At 35.4% G+C, this 22,900-nt stretch overlaps 1 protein-coding gene across 1 annotated transcript; it reads right to left on the reverse strand.

Annotated features, from left to right (window-relative positions):
• Window positions 1-1,427: 1,427 nt before the first annotated feature.
• LOC18437924 (clathrin light chain 2) lies at window positions 1,428-20,958 on the reverse strand. The gene is made up of 3 exons (XM_006848122.4): window positions 20,303-20,958; window positions 3,532-3,685; window positions 1,428-2,149 (listed from the first exon to the last, which is right to left on the reverse strand). The coding sequence occupies exons 1-3, from the start codon at window positions 20,740-20,742 to the stop codon at window positions 1,769-1,771; spliced, it is 975 nt and encodes a 324-aa protein (XP_006848185.1). The 5' UTR covers window positions 20,743-20,958; the 3' UTR covers window positions 1,428-1,768.
• Between the last annotated feature and the right edge of the window lie 1,942 nt (window positions 20,959-22,900).

Genomic DNA, 22,900 nt, shown 5'->3' on the forward strand with positions numbered 1-22,900 from the left:
GAAAAAAAACATCTCAATATTCATAAATTGATTAAAACAATGGAAATAATTAATGTAGTACCTTCATTTCTTATTGAATTCCTAAAAACCAACATTTATGATGAATTTTAATAATTTTTTCGGATTTTTTTGAAGCTTTAATCTGGCCGATTCAGCCGATTCCCTATCCGGATCGCCGATTCACCTGTCCGGATCAGTTTTTGAGGTGCCCGATCCAAGTCACCAATCCGCTTTTTAAACCATTGGTTTGAAGCTTTTAAAATATTACACCGTAAAGTCTTTACGATTTTCTTATTACCGTAATACTTTTTGACTTTATGGTAATCTTATTACTGTAATACTTTAAAAGCTTCAAACCAAAGCTAATTTCAGAGTTATCTCTCTTTCTTTTCATGTTATTACGGTACTAGAAGTACCGTAATTTTATCTCTATTTATAACGGTATTTTAATTACCGTAATGGTCGCAATGCATTACAGTAGAAAAACTACCGTAAAAAGTATTTCATCCAAAATATGCTAAAAATTGATAAAAAATGGTGTGGGCAAAGTTTTGGGAAGTTAAGATTTTTTTTGCGAATTTTTTAAAATTAAAGTATATTAACGATAATTTCCCTTAATTACATATAATTTATAAATTAAATAATATTGTACAAAAGAAAGAAAAAATTTATCTAGAGCCGAAGCTGTAAACCGTCAAATTAGAACCCACCTAAAAAATTTCATTAGAAGATGTTTTGATGCCCAAATATCTTCAAATTGCTCATCTCGCCATCAATGAACATAGACAAAAGAAAAAAATAGATTTGAGGTTTTGAAATGCCCTTTTGGACTGTGAATTTTCATAATTTTCTAGTTTCTATAGACCTACTCAATGTACACTATTTTTAAAATTTTAAATTTTATAATTAAAAATTAAAATATATTTTAAGGCTGAATTATTAGTTTTGAAACCACATTTCACGATACTATTTGAAGGTGCACCCTACTTTTGATTATTTCAAGCCTTGGCTCTACTCATACCGCACCCTATAGAGAATATACCGAAAAATAACAACAACATTATTCAGGGTATATTGATTAAGCTTAAGATGGCGCCCTTCTAATAAAGTTTGGGAAAATTTATGAAAATAGCTAAAAGAGATGCACTATTTAATATTTTACGCATTTGTACCATACCAGCTCATGCGTCTTTTGATGGATATTTGAAATTAAATCAAACAGGTAAAATGTTAAATAATTCATGCCCAACGGCTATTTTGATAATTCTACCTAACATTTAACTGTGAACAAAATTTGTGGGTGTAGGCACAAGCACGTGTATGTGCGTGCCAGAGAGAGAATACACTTAAATATGCAAATAGAGAGAGAGAGAGAGATCCTTAAATATACAAATTCCACAACAGAAAAAACAAAGAGAGAGGACATAGACGTGCCAGACCATGTGAGATCTTAACTGAGCCTTAATATGCAAAATCCACAAACACAGCAACAAAAATTTAGAAGACTGAAAAATGATGCAACGCCCAGCAAGAAAGAGAAAGCACAAGCACAATACACATCAATAAACCAACAAACAAGGTTCTGAATCTAAGAACGCCTAATACCATACAAAACATACAAAAACAGAGAGAGAGAGTCCCATATTTATACCCAGACCCCAAAATGTTTTGGACCTCAAAAACCTCAAAATCCCTATTCCACAAACATACATGCAAAGAGAGAGAAAATGCAGTATGAGAACACCCAACCAATTCAAGTATGATTTCACTAAGCAACAGCCACTGGCTCAGGGGCAGCAACCGCAGGCTTTGCATCAGAGGTGGCAGGCGCCGGAGGGATGGCGCCAGCAGGGCCAGAACCATCTTTTGCGGCCCCAGGTGCAGGTTTTGTAGGGGGTGGGGGAGGAGGCTTCATATGAGGCGGTGGTGTATGCTTCAGCTTCAAAAGAATGTGGCGCATTCTTGAGAGATCGGTGGGTTTACCCGGCTTTGGTCCTTGAATCACAACAATGGATGGCTTTCTGTCCTGATCCTTCTTTCCCCTCTTCTTCTCGATGTTTGGGATTTCATTTGGGATGAGCTCTGCGATGGCTTTCCAGTATTGCTTGTCTGCATTGGTGTGGAACTTCTCTTGGTCGGCTAAAAAGAGCTGCTCAAAAGAACAGCAAAGAGAAGACAGCGAGATTATAATCAAGAAATTCAAATGAGAAAATCCCAAGAATGAGCAGCTCAAATGCTTCTTCAGTAAATAGATAGATGGATAGAGAGAGAGAGTGAGAGATTTTGGACATTTTTAATGAGAGTAATGCACAGGAGTGTTAGTTTTCTAGAAAACTTGCGAGAACTAGATTCTTGCTAAAAAATCACCTATCGCATCCCTTGTTAAAATGAAATTTAAGAGCATCGGTAGGATCTTTTCCTTTTCTTGGGTAGCAGTCTCAAGGATAGTGGAACTGTTATCACTGTCCAAGGGATGCATGCCTTCTGACGTCTTTATAAGATTCAGATTCTCGCAAGAATTAGGTCAACACCTTAACACGCTGCCAAATGAATTAAGGTCAGCTCTATTCCATTAAGAATTTCATCTACTGGATGCATTTCTTGGATACTGTATCACGTGTCGATATAACTCTCAAATGTGCTATTTTTTTGGCGGTTTCCAAATTTTCTCATGAAACAAAGTAGGATCTCAGCTTAACATAGCTGAGTCCACTATGATAAACAATGAAATGGGGAAAATTTGATAAAAGAAGAAAAAACAACTCATGGAAGAAAAGCACAGCAATTTTGCCAATAGCTTCCAACAGAGAGCATATTGTGACCAACAGCAAAGTGGACGGCTGTGTCTTAATTTCAATAATGAATTCTAGCAACATGCTTTCTTCATAAAGATAAAGATAGGACGACTGAATTTTAAGCAATTGTGGCTTCAGCAATCAGCTGATGTAGCAATAAAACATTTGAGAATATGCATACTTCAGTTTTTTATAATGTTTAAATTAAATTTCACTGCAAATAAATGCATCTATAAACAAAATTGTAGGAATTAAACGAAAGACAAAACTTATAAGGCAAGTCAATAGAGCCTTGGAAAATTAAAAACAAAACAAAAAATACGATGTGGACATGCCCTCCTTAGGATGCACTGAGGTTGAACTTAGATTGCAATTACTTTGAGTCGGACAATGTTTGGGGATTGACCAAAGACAAGTAGGAAGGGCTTTCCTCGGCTGTGTTGGAGAGACCAGACCATACTAAATTACTAACCAGAATAATTAAAAACAAGGGCTTAGTGGAGTCTGAGATGGTCTCTAAGTAAAATAAATAATTGTGGTTCTTACTGCTGGTTCCCTCTTGAAAAAGAGTCATCAGGTTCTGTCTGTTGAGTCCTTGAACTATGTCTTTTAGCTTCCAAAGAAAAACAGATAAAAAAAAAGAAGCAAGAAGAATCTCATGGCAATAATTGAATCACTAGGCTGAGAATCTTCTACAATGAAAAAACCAAGACAGCATATGGTTATGCCACCTCACCTTCTCTTTTTCTCTGTTGTTGGTTTTGTTTGTTTCAATATTGATCTTCCTCCTCCTGTAAAAGTCGATTTTGTATTCATCAGCTTCATCAATAATCTGGTTCAGCAATTCTTTCTCCTCCCTCTCCTTCTCTTCAAGCCGAATGGCATTTTGACTGCATGTGTGGATAAACATGTGATTTTTACAAATATTCTGACAACCAATACATAAACACAACTTGAATTTCGAACTACAAACTGTAGTTTTCCCAAAGTAACAAAGGCATTACAATAAGGACAGAGTTTATATAAGGTTGCAGCTTTAAAATGTAGAATTAAAGATGCACCTCAAAAATCCATCAGAAAAGGTTGTCTTAATGTTGAAAAACCCTCAAATTGATCATCTCAACATCGAGATGTATGAATATGAAAAAAAAAACTTTTGAGTCCTAGAAATAGTGCACCTTGCAACACATTAGCTAGACCATCCATTTTCAAGATTTTCATATGTTTATAGATCTACTTGATTTTAACCATTTTTGGAGTTTAAAATTTTATAATTAGATATGAAAATAGATTTTGAGATAATCCTAATAATTTCTTACACCAAAATTACATGTTACGATAAAATTTGGAGGTGCGCCTTAATTGTTTAAGGTTGCAACTTTATAGAAATCACACCCTTACAATAAAGAGCTTAAAAACCCAATATGGAAAAAAAAAATGACTGCATAACATCATATGAACTTCAATGATGCTATTTAACTATGGGAAAAGTTTATATAGAGCTGAGGTTCTAAACAATTAAATTGGAGCCCACCTCAAAAATTTCATTATAAGAGGTTGTTTTGATGCCCAAATATCTTCAAATTGATCATCTCCGTCTCAAGATGCATGGACATTTGAAAAAAATAGATTTCAAGTTTTGGAAATAGTGCATCTTGTAACTCATTTTTGAACCGTCAATTTTCAAGTTTTTCAAGTATTCATAGATCGATCTACACTATTTTTGAAGCTTTAAATTTTATAATTAAAGATGAAAATATATTTTAAGGCTGTCACAAAGATTTTCAGCATTGAAACCACATTTCTCGATACCACTTGAAGGTGGGGGCTCTAATTTGATTGTTTAGAGCCCCAGCTCTATACAAACTGCACCCTTTAACTATTAATGGGAACAACTCTTGAAACAGGCAATCTTATCTAAATCATTGGATATGAAACTAAATTGGGTTACATCACAAGGAAGATAAAAGAACCTCCCATTGATGATCTATCCCGTGATGTAGGGCTCAAAACATACCCAATTTGGATCCAAAACCCAAATTTGGACTCTGTCCGGATCAGGGTATGGATCCAAAATTTGGATCCGAATAGTAATTCGAATCGGATCCAAGTCTAATGGATCCAACCCAATTATTAAAATATAATATATTATTTATATATACATATATGTTATATGGTATTTTTGTTAATATAAAATATGAATGGGAAATTGAGTAGATGATAGTGATGGCATGGCTCTTCATTTCATGCAGGTCCAATGGATCCTACCCAATTATTAAAATATTATATATTATTTTATATATATACATATATGTTATATGGTATGTTTGTTATATATTATTTTAAATTATTTTAAATATAAAATATGAATGGGAAATTGAGTAGATGATAGTGATGGCATGGTTCTTCATTTCATGCAGCCAAGTATCAGTTGGAGATTGATTTTCCTTAAAACTTCAAAGAATATACGGAAGGCAATAGCCAAAACATACTCGCAACAAGATCATCTGGCTAGAATTCACCCGTTGGATCACAAAGTAGCGAATTTGCAACAAAAGGGAAATGACTATGAAAGAGAATTTTGGGATATTGCGACATAAACTCATAAATCTCACCTTTAATGACATTAAAAAGCAGACTGCGCAAAAAGGATCTCAGTTTACAGGTTCTAGGAAAGGATTCATTGCCCTCTCTCAAATTATTATATAGGTATGTGTGGGGGGGAAACCAGTAGAAAGGTCACTACAGGGGTACAAAGTTCAAGCGTCCAACCTGAACGCTCGACCCTTGTAGCAAGTTTCAACAAGGGAAAGCTGGTATAGAATGACCAAATCATGCCCCACATTCTCTTGCAGAAAAGGAAACTAAAATACTCCCATTGTGGGAATATGAGACACACCCTAGAACATTGTTGGGACTTGCATCCACACTTGAGACCGAAACAAAGCAGAGCAAGTGCCAATATAGTATCGATAGAGGGGGAGGAAACTTTAGCCAGACAGCCAACAATATTTGATCCAAGAGATCACGCCACAAAGATTTATAGAACCAATAGCTGCTCCCAAGGCCTCACTCAGCTCTAAGACACCAGTGGAACAGCCAGTTACATTGTCATCTACAAACCATGTCTTCAAATCCACTTCTTCAGCATCTTAGATCATTAATTCATGAGCCAATTATTATATAACCCATAACAAGTGTTGGAAGATTTGTTTTATGTACATTCTTGTATTTCGGAATATGTATTCACACAAGGCATTTTTGTAAAATTGTTGCCCTAATGCAACACCACTTATCTGAATATAAGATTTCATTGTCCTGGTCGTGCCTCTCTTGCCCAGCTGTCTTCACCCCTAGAGTCTAGTGTGCCTCCTTTCTTGTCTTCTCTCACCATAAGAGAAATTTACATGGTGTCAGAGCAGGTTTGCATAGCTCTCAACATGATTAAATCCAATGGTTTAAAAAACGGATTGGTGGCCCAGATCGGGCACCCCAAAAACCCATCCGAATCGGTGGATCGACGATCCGGATCGGGAATTGGTCGAATCAGTCGGATTAAGCTGTAAAAAAAATATAAAAAAATTATTAAAATTTATTATAAATGTTGTTTTTTAGGAATCCAATAAGAAATCGGGGTACAATATTATTAATTTTCATTTTTCTCATCAATATGTGAATATTGAGATATTTTTTCTCTGTATGAACTTATTTTAACCATTAAATTACATCACACAAAATAAAAATCATAGAACTATCATGGATGAAGTATATAATCATACATGGAATTAGTTTTTTTGACAAAAGCCTTTTATTTTTTTCCAAGAAATATTTGTCGTATTACATTTTTTTTTGTTTTTAGCAAGAACCTTTTTTTTTGACAAAAAATACTTGTTGTATTATTAATTTTTATAAGAAATTTTTTTTTTGACAATAACTTTTTATTATTTTTTATTATTTTGACAAAAACCTTTTATTTTTTGAAAAAAAAAAAGAAATTTGACAAGAAAAATAATTGATAAGAACCTTTCATTTTTTTTTTAAGAAACTTTTTATTTTATTGATAAGAAAAAAAATTGACAAAAAGCAAAATTGATAAAAAAACCTTTCATTTTTTTTATAAGAAAAAATTTGACAAAAAGCGAAATTGATAAAAAAACCTTTCATTTTTTTCTTATGACAAAAATACTTGTATTATTATTTTTTTATAAGAACTTTTTTTTTTTGACAAAATCTTTTTATTACTTTTTTTTTTTTTTGACAAAAAGTTTTTATTTGTTTGACAAAAAAAAGAAATTTGACAAGAAAAATAATTGATAAGAACCTTTCATTTTTTTTTATAAGAAAATTTTTATTTTATTGATAAGAAAAAAATTTGACAAAATGCGAAATTGATAAAAAAACCTTTCATTTTTTTGATAATAAAAAAATTTGACAAAAAACGAAATTGATAAAAAAACCTTTCATTTTTTTTATAAAAACAAAATTTGACCTCCAAAAAATAAAATTGACAAGAAAAATATTTATAAGAAAAAAATTTGACCTCAAAAAAAAAAAATTGACAAGAAAAAAATAAAATTGACAAGAAAAATAGTTTATAAGAGAACCCCCTTTCGTCCCAAGGAGAATCGAACCAACACTCTCCATAAGCCAAAAGAAATTTATAAGCAGTAAGCCACATGCTACTTAGTAGTATTAAAAGCGCAAACAAAATATATAATATATTAATGTTTCAAGTTAATACCTTCACACTATCCCACATCGAAGATGTAGAAGGAAGTTGTAGTGAATAAATACCTCTTTGTAGTTAACGAGGATAACGCGTGCGAAGTGAGGAGAGTCACGTGAAGAGGTGTGTGGACTTCAAGGTTCACATACTTTTTAAAATTTACAAAAATACCCATTGAAGAATTGGCGGGCCATGACGTCATGAATCAAAGAATCGGGAGAATCATGACATCACATGGCGATTCACTATTGGGAATCGCCCGGTTCTCTCTAGACACTGGCGATTCCCAATATTGTAGTGGAACCGGCACAGGGTCTGCCGATTCCCGAGTAGAACCGGGCGAGTTCGGTTCGACTCACCGAGTTTTCAAACCATGATTAAATCTAATCAAGACATAACCTATATTTCCTTCTTCATGAAGATCCATATCTATTCCTGTTCTAAACCCCAATCTTACTTTCTTCAATCTTAACCTCTTCTATCATTCTCATTCTTCTTTCCCAAACCCTAATCCCTCTCTCATATTTCCTCCATATTAAGGGCACATATTGTTCATTCTACTAGTCATAGTACTATTCACACTTCTAGTTCACGTCACTATTCAAAATACTGTAAACAGTGCTGTTCACATTATTCACTGTTCTGTTCATGGTACTGTTCACATTGCTGTTCATGCTACAGTTCTTGCTCTATTTCGTCTATCACTAGTTTTTTTAACCCTCCATTTACCTCATATTCTCCCTTATATGCATCATAAAAGCTGTGGAACCAAGTTCTAAATACCTGCTTCAGCTCATATACAGATCTATTTAACTTACAAACATTTTCAAACGGGTTTGCTTCAAGTGGTTGCTCCACATATACTTCTTCCTTTAAATCTCCATGCAAGCAAGCATTTTTAACATCCAATGGATAAAGTGGCTAATCATGCATGAGGGCAAGAGATATAACAACCTATGGTAACAATTTTAACAACAGGACTAAAAGTTTCCTCACAATCCAAGCCATGTTGTTGAAGTTCATATTATTCTATGTTGAAGTCCGATGCTATGCATATGTGCACATAGATAGCAGCCAAAGAAATAAACTCTCCCCTAAGGCTAAAGTGTACATATTTGTTGGCTATGCTAATGAGAATAAAGGGTTAGATGTTACAGTCCTAGATTGTGATGCAAGGAAGATGGTGGGAAGAAATAAATAAAAAAATAAAAATAAAGGCTGAGAGAATATACCCTCTCTCAAAGTGCAGTCCACCCCAAAGATCTCTTCACAAGACCCAAAACAATTTGCTTGCTTGCTTAATTAACTAAGTTCCAAAGAGGGGCGTACTATTTGGAACTTAATTGCACTTATGTAGTGCAAAGTGGAGTATGTGTTTTGGGGAACATGGCACAAATTGCACGGTGCGCATGTGCACGACGCTCATCATAAGTGTGGGCAACATTGCTACACTTTGCAATCCATAGTGCACATTGAGTGATTTGTGATGTGCACAGTGCACAATGCACAGTACACAAGACTGAGTACTAACTGGCAAGTGCAGTGCTTCATGCGCATGTGTTTTGGGGGTGCGCAGATGCACAATACTCATCATAAATACGGGCAACACGCGTTTGTGTTTTTGGGAAAGTAGTGCAAATCGCACGGTGCGCGGATGCACAACGCTCATCATAAGTACAGCAACGCGCCTACACATTGCACATAAATAGTACACATTGAGTGATTTGTGTCGTGCACGGTGCACAGTAAGCAAGACTGAGTACTTAATGCACTTATGTAATGCTTCATGCGCTTGTGTTTTCGGCTACGTAGTGCAAATTGCACGGTTCACGGGTGCACAATACTTGTCTTAAGTGCGAGCAATGCGCCTACACTTTGCACATGAATAGTGCACATTGAGCGATTTGTGTCGTGCACGGTCAGTACACAAGACTGAGTACTTAGTCCACTTATGTAGTGCTTCGTGCGCTTGTGTTTTTGGCCAAGTAGTGCAAATTGCACAGTTCACAAGTGCATTACGCTCATCTTAAGTGCGGGCATTGCGCCTACACTTTGCACATGAATAGTTCACATTGAATGATTTGTGTTGTGCACGGTGCACAGTATACAAGACTGAGTATTTAGTGCTTCGTGCGCTTGTGTTTTCAGCTATAAAAAATAACTACTATTATCCATTCCACCATTTCCTATCTTTAAAGATGAGACTTCCTAAAACAAAAACGTAACCCTTTCCTTATCTAAAGAACATCCTACCCACGCTAGGCGAAGAATAAGTCTCCAAAAAAACAAAATAAAATATCTAATATCCTCCTATTATCTCTTAACCCCACACGATGATTTCCAAAAGAAAAAAAAAATCATAATAAATATCAATGCAACCTGAAAATAAAATAAAAATGTAGAATTACCATTCTTCATCTGCATCATATTGAAAAGGATATTAATTTCCAGACATGTTGTTTTTGGTGAAAGGCAGTTATGGTATCCTCCAAATGAAATGTTTACAAGTGATCCAAATTTTAGAGGAAATAAAGTTCAAGATGATACAGTCCATCACCAGCCCATGATAGTTGGTAAATTCACAAACTCTATTGAAAAACAGCAAAGTAAAAAGAGAAATGATGTTGAACATATTGCAGATGACGCTGAAATAAAAGGGGTAGATGGAGACATGATTGAAACTAATCAAAAAGGCGGCGACCAGATTGAAGAAAGTGTCCATGACGAGCCACCATATGACCCAGGAGAAGATTTTCGTCCCTTCTTTGATACCAATGAAGAAGTGTAAAATAAACAAGTATGCAAAGATGTAGATAAGACAGCAACCTCATGATTTACAGCCAACAATACAAGATTTCCAACAGCCTCAAGATAGAGAACAACATGAGAATGAACAGAAAGATGAAGTCACTTTGAGAAGATGACCAAGAGGGAAACATCTTACTGACAGATGGGTCAGCTATGGAAGTTTCACACATAGTATTCAAATGTTTACGTGTGAAATGACAAAGATAAAAGAACCCAAAAATTTATTTGTAAGCTAGAAGAGATGAGAGGTGGAATAGCCATGGAAAAAGAATACAAGCCATGCATGTTAACCGTACTTGGTGGCTGGTGCATTGTACGAATGCCAAGAGGCAAGAATGTGGAGAGTTGTAAATGGGTATACAAAGTGAAATGTAAACCTAATGGGATTGTGGAAAGATTTAAGTATGACTTGTGGCAAGAGGATTTAAATAGCAACATGACTTGGATTATGAGGAAACTTTTAGTCTAATTTTTAAACTTGCTACTATAAGAGTTGTTATATCTCTTGCCCTCATGCATGATTGCCCACTTTGTCAATTAAATGTTAAAAATACTATCTTGCATGGAGAATTAAAGGTGGAAGTATATATGAAACAACCACTTGGTTCAATGAAGCAAACCCCGTTGAATATGTTTGTAAGTTTAGTAGATCCATATATGGGCTGAAGCAGGTATCCAAAACCTAGTTCCACAGTTTTTATGATGCATTATAAGGGAGACGCTTTATTCAATCAGCCAATGATAAGTCTCTATTCCTTTTGAAAGGTGAGCAAGGCATTGTTTTTATTTTGTTATATGTGGATGACATTTTTGTTACAAGAAGCAATATGAGGATGATAAATGAAGTAAAGGAGTTCCTCAATGAAAGGTTTCAAATAAAGGACCTAGGAGAATTGAGGTGTTTCCGGGGAAGTGGATCGCATTACAGTATTTGACTCTTACACACCCAAATATTTCCTGTGTGTGTGTGTTGCAGTCATGTCAACACCAAGCTAGAACTTTGGAAGGATGCTCTAGAATCTAAAGGTTTCGAAATTAGCTGGACAAAGACAAAGTACATGAAATGCAGGTTTGGTAATAATAGGAGTAACTAGAGACAAAGAAGTGGTTAAGATTGACGGCCAAGAAATACCAAAAAGAGTGCACTTTCAATATCTTGATCAATAATCCAAAAAAATGGAAACATTGAGGAAGATATTGCATATAGAATTAGAGTTGGGTGCGCGAAATGGAGATGTGCAACCAAAGTTTTAAGTGATCACCGCATACCAATGAAGCTGCAGGGGAAGTTCTATAAGATAGCTATGAGACCAGCTTTGCTTTATGGGGCGGAATGCTAGGCGGTCGAGAAACAACATACCCATAGGATAAGTGTAGCTAAGATGAGGATGTTGAGATGGATGAGTGGCAAGACAAGAAGGGGTCGAATTCGAAATAAATACATTCAGGAGAATTTAGGTGTGGCTCCAATAGGTGATAAGAGAAAGTAAAATTAGGTGGGTTGGCTATGAGCAGTGCAGACCCAGTACAACACCTGTTCTAAAAGCAAGTTGGTTCAAATGGAAAGCTCAAAAATGGCAAAAGGTAGGCCCAAAATACTATGGTTGAAAATAGATAGAAAAGATATGGGGACTTATGGCCTCACTGAGGGTATGGCTCTTGATAGAGCAGGACGATGGACCAACATTCATGTTGGTGACCCCAAATAATTGGGAAAAAGCTCTAATGATGGTGGTGGTGATCTTTGGGAGACGGAGATCACAATTACTAGTGAACGTTAGATTTAGAATCAAACGGTTGAGGATACACCATTTACCAAGCTCAAAGGTCAGAAGAAAATATCTCAACCCCTGCAACACAGCCTTACCATTAACATTTGACATCTAACAGTTTAGAGTGATTGAGACCTCCTTGTAGCAAAGGAAAATGGTCTTATAGTATGCACGTGCGGACGTGCACACACACACATATGGGTTGGCAAATTTCTTTTTAAGATCTGATTTGGCATCCAATGGCAATGGAAACATTGTGCCCCACACACACACACATGGGTTGGCAAGTTTCTTTTTTGAGATCTAATTTAACATCCAATGCATGCTAAAAACTTAAACGTATGCAGTGTACACTCTTTGTTATTATCGGGAATACATGAAGAATGCACTTTATTGTCACAAAGGATTCACTTAAAGGTTGCAAGCTTATTGAGGGAAGACATAAAAATTTAAGGTAGAAATTTAAACATTCGCACCCCATAGCATTCCCTCCTTTAAAACCATATTTACAAGGGAGGCCAACACATTTAAATGAGGTTCAAGAAAATTGAATCAATTTTGTTACGAGCAATGCTAATTTTGGAAGTCTAAAAGCAATAAAAACGAATATGATTCTCAGAAACTACTCAACAAGTTTGATTCTTGGGAGGTTTTCATTTGTTTTCCTTTTTTTTTCTTTTGGGGTGGGGTGGAGTGTGTGAGGAAGAGGGGGAATGCTTGGAAAAACACATAACAAAGTAATGATTTTAAAAAAAAACAACAGTGCTAAATGGTACAGGATACTATACTTCATACTGGTGTAGTTTCCATGTACTTCCATGTACTCCTACACCAACATCCATCGCCCATGCCTCCATGGGCAGTGGAGTTAAGTAATTGTTCCTTCCAATTTTAGAAAACTCACTTGGGCTCAGCAACCTACCAAGCATGAAAGCTTACATGCGGGCAAGCAGGGGGGAATTGAAATGTACAGTTCCCGACTACTGTAGCAACACCCTGAGTACTGTAGCAGCTCAACGATCATGTCAAGACTCACAAAGTTCGATAAGTTTTCATAAATATAAAGGTGAGCAAAAATCTAACCCATAGTTATCAAGATCAGACAGATCGTTAAGTTTAACTAGTCAAACCGCTAACTAGTGCCATGGCCAGACCGGTCCAAAGAAAAAACCAAGTTTGGTGAAAAATTAGTCAAGACCTATATTTGATTGGTTTTGGCCTAACGAACCGGATGGTCTTGATCGGTCAGCCAAGCTAAACAAAGTAGTCATTTTTTTGGTGATATGTTTCACATTTTAAATTTATTATTTCTATTTTTCTATAATTTTAAAATTCAATCCAAACGATTGTATTGGTGATCGAATTGGTCTTCACTGGACCAAATCCCTCACCAATTCAATGGCCAATCTAGTTCCGGAAACACCGTTCTAAACACCTTTTATCCTCATTTCTCACCATTAAAGCATCATTTTGAGCCCAAACTATGGCTATATGCTCATTTTTGTGAAAGAATAAATTTATACAGATAGATTTGAGGAAAAAAATTTGACAGGTTTGAGAGATCAAAAAATTCGATTCAGGTTTTTACCTAATTTGAAAAGTTATACTTTCTTCGCAAGCACTGGTCAATCTATTATGAAAATTGTTTCCTAAGCCTTTTTGGATTCTTCAATGAATCATATGCCGATCTCTAAACAAACAAATACTAAAATCTCAGATTTGTAACTAGTGAGATTTTTAATTCGGATTTTCTATTCACCCAAAAATTTCAAAAGCTTGGATCGACTAGACCCAAACTCAAAACCCAAAATCTAGTTTGGAGGTTTCAATTAGTGGTGTTAAAGAACGATTTAACAAAGATTGGAGGCATCGATTCATACCGAGCACAAAGACTGTATTAGCCTCAAAATCTTGGGTAATTTTCTTTTTTCCATTTTAGATTCATATATAATTGATTTTATTGCTGACTGACCACTTTATCTAGTAATATTCCAATTATTGATGTATTTTTGTTGCATTTTATCCAAAAACTTAGTACGATTTGGGTTTTTTTTTTTTCAGTGTTACATTAGATTATCAAATAATTTCACTAAGCACAGGTCAGAAAAATCATTTCCCATATTGTATATACCTTTTTATGAATTTTTTCTTATTTTTTCTTATTTTTTAAATTTCTAAAATTTTCCCAAAAATTTTTGGGTCTTTCTACAGCTAGTTGACCTACTCCGAGCAAACTCCGCAAATCAACTCAGGACTCACTCACTCATCCTATGTAAGGCACAAGTCAAGGTCCTCTAATCTTGGTTCCAAACAAAAATATAGCAGCCATAAAGGTGAGCAACAACTTATCACCCACCATCCTTGGATAATCATGGACAGTGGATGTTGGGTCTAAGAACCTTATGCTATGCTAATACAGGGTATGAAATATTTTCTCAAAATAAGTATAAAAAAAATAATGAACAAATTTATTTCTTGAGAAATTGCTAAAACATAAAAGTAAATATCACACAATTATAATGTGAGATTCTAGCAAAAAGAACTTGAAATGAATTTAATAGTTGTGAGAAAGATAACTAACACATAACTCATGATATCTCAAATATCTTGCAATCTGTTAACTCATTCGGATTCTCTAGAACTCATCATAATATTATAATATTACATTATTTTCCCCAAAAAGAAACTTGCTTTGGCGCGAAGCTCCAAATCATTGTGAGATATACATATAGGAAAAAGTTTAAATGAGGCTGACTAAGGTGTCAACCTCATACTACTGCTGAAGTAAGGTGCTCTTCAAAACTCATGTAGAAGAGAGTGTTCTGATGTCAAAAAACCCTCCAATCTGATCATCTCAACCTCAAGATGTATGGATATGAAGCAAAGAAGAATTTCAAGTCCTAAAAATAGTGCATCTTGTAACAAATCATCTGGACCAGCTATTTTTTGTAACAAATCATCTGGACCAGCTATTTTCAAGACTTTCAAGTGCTTATAAATCTACTCAATCTGTACCATTTTTTGGTATTTTAAATCTCATAATTAGATATGAAAATAAATTTTCAATCCTTCATAAGGTTTCATACACCGAAGCTACATCTCTAGGAAAAATTAAGAGTTGCACCTTACTTCACATAATAAGGTGGGCATCTCACACAAACCTCACCCATACATATAATGTAAGTCAAAGTAAACAATGACATCCCCTATACTTTATCCAAAAAAAAAACAATGACATCCCCTATGACCCCGCTAATCCAAGTAGGTCAAGAATTTCTAGATCCATGATTCATCAAGATTATGATGTAAATATTCTAATGGACGAGAATTGATTGATGCTAAGAGAGTCACTTGACTAAGTTGTCGAAGCAAACCACTTGTTAGAAAAACATATAGCATCTATAACTTTGAAAGGACATAGTGACACACACCACCAAATTCTCTTGGTAGCTCCATGCAGCTCCCATTTCTAAGCAGTAAAGATCCTCCCATGTCTTTTTGCATCAACCATTACGCTAATCCAGTGATTTAAAACTCTGACTAATGTGGGGACTCACCGATGTCTTGAACCCAAGTCAGCATTCCTACTTAGTCTAGTCTATAAAAATAACAATGTAGGTCCCTGAACGGATGAAACTCAACCGTGTCTCCAATTTCAGAACTGGACCTAGCACCTTGTCAGGTCTAAGTGACTGGACGAGTCCGAGCCCAAGTCACTAAGCTTATTCACTGCACGAGTCAAAGGCATATTCAATACATCTTCTATGCAAATATCTTCTTGTTGCAAGCAATACTTTACAAATTTAAATTTCTGTATAATTTATGATGAAATAGATTTCCATAAAAGCCATGAATCATTGAGTGTCAGTAAATTAATTAAAATAAAGTAAAATAAAAACTTCCTTATTACACCCTCCTCGCTGAAGAAAATAACTAACTTCTTCAATCCCCAATGGTACTCCTCTTTCTACCATTCAATATCACGTACAAAGAGCTAAATATTCATTACAATACTTTGGAAGGTGTGTATCACACCAGGAAGCAGAGGAAATAATCATTATTTCCTAGTCCACCCTCTAGAAGTAATCACTATACCCATTGTTTCAAAAATCAGCCACTAAGAACCTAGACGGGCGGGCAAGGGCGCTAGGCTCATCATTGACTAGGTGGCTGCCTAGGGTGGAGGGGCCCAAGGCACTCGTCTGGGTGGCCAAGGTGTCATCTATGCAGGTGCCTTGGTGTCATTTCTCCATCTTCCTCAATCACTTCGCCTTCGCCTTGGCAAGACCTCAGTCCTCCTTTTCTTATTCTTCTTCCTCTTCTTCTTCTTCTTCTCATGCTTTTGTCATCAAACACATGGAGAATGTTCTCTCTCTGCATGTGCGTACGTGTACACATACACCCCAAGTCCCCCATACACATCATACATATTAATATACAACTACTCCCCCCCCCCCCAACCCCGCCTCTCTTTTCTTTTCTTCTTGTCGGCTCGATGATACCATACTCAATATGAGAATAGAGTCATGTGTGAAGATCATTCCCAAACCAATAGAATTTTTTTTTTTTGATAATGTCAAACCCAATAGAAATTATCTATCAACTTTGGCCCCCTGCCAAAAAAAAAAAAAAATCCCTTGTTCTCTTTCCTTCTTGTTGGGTGGATGATACCAAAGCTCAATATGAGAATAGAGTCATAAGTGAAGCTCATTCCCAGCAGTCAAACCCAATAGAAATTATCTACCTTGGGCTTATTATGGAAAATCTCCAAGGCACTGGTATGCTTAATATTTGAAGGTCTCCATATCAAGTGGATGGAGATCTGCAGTCCCCTCCTAGCCCTTTTACTCCAATAAAAGTTATTTGATGGCCCAGGCCATTTATTGACATGTTTAAACTTAAAACTTTGATGAATACTCATCCCAGGTCTAACAAAGATTAGAGGTATTATTTGGAATTCTTTGGGAAGGAAATTAATGTCATTTTACAGTTCTCTAGGAACTTATGATGCGACTAAGCCAAGGTAAAAAACTTGATACATGTGTTAGAATTGATATAAGTGTTATAAGATGCACTTTGCAACTCCATGCTATTTTTCACTATGCAGTTCAATGCCTCCAAGGTTCAAAAATTCAGCCGTGGCCAGGCTTTAAAAACGGCTAGGCGTGCCCTAGGTAGACACCCTAGGAAGAGGTGCCTCTAGGTGCCCACATAGGCGGCACCCTGCCCGCCTAGGCGGGTGCCTAGCACCTTGGCCAAGGCTCACACCTCCCTTCATAGTAGCATATAATAGGGGGAGCTATCATTAGTAAACATTTAAAAAAAAAAAAAATTAACTAAGCATTAGTAGCTTAGTTGGTTATAAAAACAGCTCCCCTATGATAGATTGAGGGCTCGAACCCCCCAGCTTTGCTCTTTTTCGAGTTGTTTTTCCTTAACAGCCTTTTTTAAGGTTAAAACAAAAAAATAGTGGGGAATTTGAACCCCAGACCTTGCACTTCGAAAACAGCATGGTCTAACCAAAATGATGCTCAAGCGCTTTTGACAATAAATTTACATATATAACTTACATACTATATTTTGCTTTTGTTTTTCTTTTTTTCAATTTTTTTGGATCGTCGATCCAAACAATATGTGGATCACTGATTTGGTCAATCCAGATCGGGATCGGTAGGTGGGCGATCCACCCCCACCAATCCGTTTTTTAAACACTACCTCACATCAACGTTTTAGAAAACGGATCGATGGGGTGGATTGTCCACCCACTGATCCCGATCTAGATCGGCCGAATCGGCGATCCAAATTGCCCAAATCAGCAATCCGAAAAAATTAGAAGACAAAAAACAAAAACCAAGAAAAGAAAGTATATAAAATTTATACATGTAACAAAGGATTTATAAGTACCTAAACACTATTTTGGCTAAACCACGTGCCTCTAAAGTGCAATGTCGGGGGTTCAAATTGCCTGCTATTTTTTAAAAAAAAACTTTAAAAAAATGGTTCTTAAAAAGCAGAGCTTTTTTAAAGAGCACCACTCAGAGTTCAAACCAAAAATCTATAATATGGGAATTGAACATGATAACCAACCTGCTACATCTTAGCTGTCTTATAATTAGATATTATATGTAATATAGCACTTGAATCGAAACTATGCACTTGAGAAAAAAAACATGGCACTAGGGAGGTTCAAACCTCAAACATGTGGAAAATACCTGCAGATGATAACCAACCATGACAATCAACATTAATTGCTTTACAGGACACATTTAGTACATACATTAATCGAAGCATCAATTCCGACCAAAAACCAACACGGTCTTCTCAATCCGGATCAGTGATCTTTTAAACGCCACATTATGCTATCAGAGAGTCACGGTGACAGAGCCCTATTCTTTGGCAGGTAGCTGTTTATATGGTGGATGTGGCTGAACTTTATAAAGAATTGGCAAATCCTATGAGAGAATAATGAACAAGGAAGCTACAAGATTGGAAAATATAGGCAAAGGACTAGCTTCTTTAAGGGTTTTTTTTCTTAGCACCTCCCAAATGCCCTCCTGTCATCTCTCAGTCCTGTCATCTCTCAGTCTTGTATCAGCAGACAGCACAGAACACGCTATGCTAGAGATTTCACCATTTTAAAATGTCTATGGTGCACACAACTACTAATGGATGTAACACCACAAAAGAGGAAAATGCTGAGATGACAAAATAAAGCAGTTGTGAAGCACAAATAATAAGACAGAGCCACTTATCCAAGAGACTGATGGGGAGACACTGCCAAATGGCTATATCATGCATGGTCAAACCTAGATACTCAATATTCAGAATGCCTAAATACTTCAAAGGTACTAAATTTCGTTCCTAAAAGCTGTACAAGCCATGAAAGCATACATCAAGATATTGAAAATACTAAAATAAAATGACAATAATGATGATGATATACACCACATCAATCGCCATAATAATTACCAGAACAATTTTAAAAAAAAAAAAAAAAACAACCAAGAATCCTTTCAATCGCAAAAACAGGGCCCTTTTGGTGATTCTATTCAAATTTTTCACTAAATCCACCCAATTGTATGACAATGATCTAAGACACCCAACTTCAGGTGCTGTTTCTTCAATTCTTCATCCAATGGGGCACCATTTAAGCCCTCAGTGGCACCATATAAGACCCCAGATTTTCTAACACAAGCAACCAAGAATGAAGGAGCATTGCAAAAACCAAACCAAATGCGTCACTGAAAAGTACAAGGATGAACAAAATCCACATAGCAGCAGAGTTCGTTGAATCATCAAACATTTTTGGTAACCAATAATGACAATGGAGCATGACTACAGATGGCAAAAAGTTAGCCATAAGTCCATTTACTAGGCTCCAAATAATCTCTAGAATAATTGGAGAATTAATTATTTCACAAAAGCGACCCATCAGAATTACTCAACTTAAAAAGAACATCGTTCCCATTTATCTCACAGATCTATCATGTCCATGCATACAACCCCACAACTAAATCAATTAATCCATATTGATCTGATAACCAAACCACTTACTATATCAAAAAGTAAACAAGTTAAACCAAATTGCAAAACCTAAATCCACAGAGAGAACCAGTCAACTAACGATCAAACTGAACAGAGCTTAAAGAGCCGTAACCCATAGGCCCATACTTTCTAATGGTATCCTATAAAAAGCAGGAAAAACATGGATTTTGTAAGACCTAAGTGCCAAAACTAACATCACTGGCGAAAATTTCCTGATCCAGGAAGCAAATCTCAAAATTATTAGCCCTAAATCTCAATCTGCAAAAAAAAAGCACAATTGTTGTGGATCACATGGTTACCAATCATAAAACCACAAGGATTGAGAGATCGAGAGTTGTTTACACCCAAAATCCCAAAAACCAGATGAAATGGAACAAGAAACCATGGATCCCGGTAAATAGAAACCACCGAAGAGAAGATCAAGCAATAGTAAACTGTAATTCCAAAAACACACAAAAACTAACCACTCCAGACATCAAAAAACAGAAAAAGAAAAAAAAAAAAAAAAGGATTCCACATCTATCCACAAATCATGATAAAACAATAATCAACAAAGACAGTAGGAAAAAAGAACTTCCAAAAAGAATGAAACAAACAAAAAAGCCAAATTAACATGAAACAGAGAAAACAATTAAAATAAATAATTGAATACATACCGTCTCCATTCACGAAGCATGAAACCCTCATCTGGTTGCATCTCACTGGGAGGAGGCAACACAGGCCCATCAGATACAAATACATCATCCAAATGGTCATTCCCATAGTGAGCCGTCCCATTTGAGTCAGATACAGGCGAGAAATCAGGGAATTCAGCTTGTTGATGACCAGGAAAACCATAGATCGGTGCTGGAGGAGACTGGTTTTCTGGCAAATTTGGTGAGGGGAAATCGTCTTCGTTGAAGCTCTGGTAAACTGGAGGTGGCTCCTCATGTTCAATCTGAAGGTCCTTTGAATCCTCTGTGAAATTTGAGAACGAATCGAATCTCTGAGAAGGGAGGCGAGGATCATAGCCTAGGTAGCCATCGTCATCAAAAGGGCGAGAAGCATTGGTTCTGGGATCCTCTCCATCTGTGCTGAATGTATCAAAGCCCGCCATTTTTCTCTCTAGATTTCTTCCTTTTCTAGATATCCCCCTCTCTCTCTCTAGGTTCCCTCTCTCCCAGTTGGTTTCTCTCTATGATCTCTCTCGCTTGGCCCTGGTCTATGCCTCTCTCCCAGTTGGTTTCTCTCTCTATTCGTCCCCTCCCTCTCTCTCTCTAGAAATGCAGGGGGGTTGAGAGGCGCCGGGAGAAAAAGTGCAGGGGTTAAGCGCAATGAAATTCACCCGACTCTTGCTTTTATAGAGTTAGTGACCTTTTGCTGGTTCTTCCACTCCCTGTTCTCTCTCCTCTTCTTCGTCTTCTCTCTTGTTTCTCTCTCTAGCTTATTACGGGCTAGTGGCCATTGTCAACTCCGGCAAGGAGCACCCCCAAAATTTATTAGAAGATGTTTTAGTATTGAAATTTGCAAAAGAAGTTTACATAAGGTTGAACCTTAAAATGTAGAATCAAAGAGTCACCAAAAAAAATTCATCATAAAAAGTTATTTGGATTTTGGAAAACCCTCTAATTGATCATTTCAACGTCTAGATATATGAATATAAAAAGAAAAAAAGATTTCAAGTTTGTAAAATAATGTATCTAGTAATACATTATCTTGACCGTTCATTTTCAATATTTTTATGTGCTTTTAGATATACTTAATTTAAATTATTTTTTTAAGTTTAAAAGTTTATAATTAGAGATGAAAATAATTTTTCAAGCCATCCTAATAATTTTTTATATCAAATTTGTATTTAAGATCAAATTTAGTGCTGCACCTTAATTGGATCGTTTAACCTTGTAACATTATACAAATCACACCCTTGAAATTTTATGTGAGCCTCAACATTTTTAAATGATAGAGTAGATCTAAAAATGTTTTAATAACTTTTTTAAAAAAATAGACCATCTAAATAACTTATTACAATATGTACTACTTTTATAACTCAAAATTAATTTTTTTCGTATCCACACATCTTGAAGTCAAGATATCAATTGGAAGGTTTTCTAACTTGGAAGTATTCTTTCGTAGTCACCTTACTTCTAGTATAAGGTTACAACCTTATATAGACTTTTTTTTTTATATAAAAATTCTACCTTGTATTACGTTTTTCTATTGTAGAAAAATTTATAGGATATTTCTATTTTATTTTCAATATTTAAAAATAATTATATATATTTCATATTTTACACTCAAGTTCTTTTTAAAACAATAAAGCATAAAAAATTATTCTTTTTTTTTATTCAGCAAATTAAGCTCGAATTTAGTATGTATGTACTTCTTACAGTCAACACCTATAACAAAATTTAAAAATACAATATAAAATCATAAGATAACCAAAATATCCTTATGATATTCACAAATATTTACGTAATTTTATTTTTAAAGTTATTTTAAAAATAATTTGTACAAGTGTGTGATAATGAGAAATATGAGACATCCAATTTGAGCTTTTTCCCATGTCTGGACAAAAGGATAGAATTAAAATACGTTCTATGCTAACAAAAAATAAGACTTCGAGTATAAAATATGAAATATACATGACTGTTTTCAAAAATAAAATAAAATGTAAATCTACTTGTATTTTTATCTTTTATTTTTCTAAAGATACTTCCACTATGTATGAAGTCGAGCATTGTATCAAAATTGGCTTCAAACCTCAACCTTCGATAGATGAAGCAAAAGACTCCAAATAATTTGAAGTCTGCCCTGAAATAACTACCAAGTCAAAACAAATTTTTAAAAGTCATTGGTTTTGGATATTGAAGATCTAACGACATAGTTGAAGAAAATAAATAAATATTTTCGATCCGTCATGATATAAGTTATTACTTTGGATCTCAATGGTCTAGAGTTGGGGCAATTTGAAAAAAAATGGAAAGAGTAAAGGATATGAACACAAAATACAACCTCTTTGGCCTTTTTTTAAAGTCAAATTTAAGGGACATGAGCACAAAATTCCCAATTGTGAAAAATAACATTAAAGTGGATGAAACCGCTTACAAAATCATTAGAGGGGCCAAATTATCTATATTAATATTTTCGGTATATTTTCATTTTTTATTTGAGATACATTTTTCCTTTCTCATTCGATTGGATGCCTCTAAAAAATTTAAAATACCCAAATTACTCTTGTTTGATTTTTGAATGCGGGAGAATCATGGACATCTTTG

The sequence above is a fragment of the Amborella trichopoda genome, chromosome 8 (genome assembly GCF_054954075.1).
Source record: "Amborella trichopoda isolate Santa Cruz 75 chromosome 8, AtrichopodaSantaCruz75HAP2 v2.0, whole genome shotgun sequence".
Lineage (NCBI taxonomy): Eukaryota > Viridiplantae > Streptophyta > Magnoliopsida > Amborellales > Amborellaceae > Amborella > Amborella trichopoda.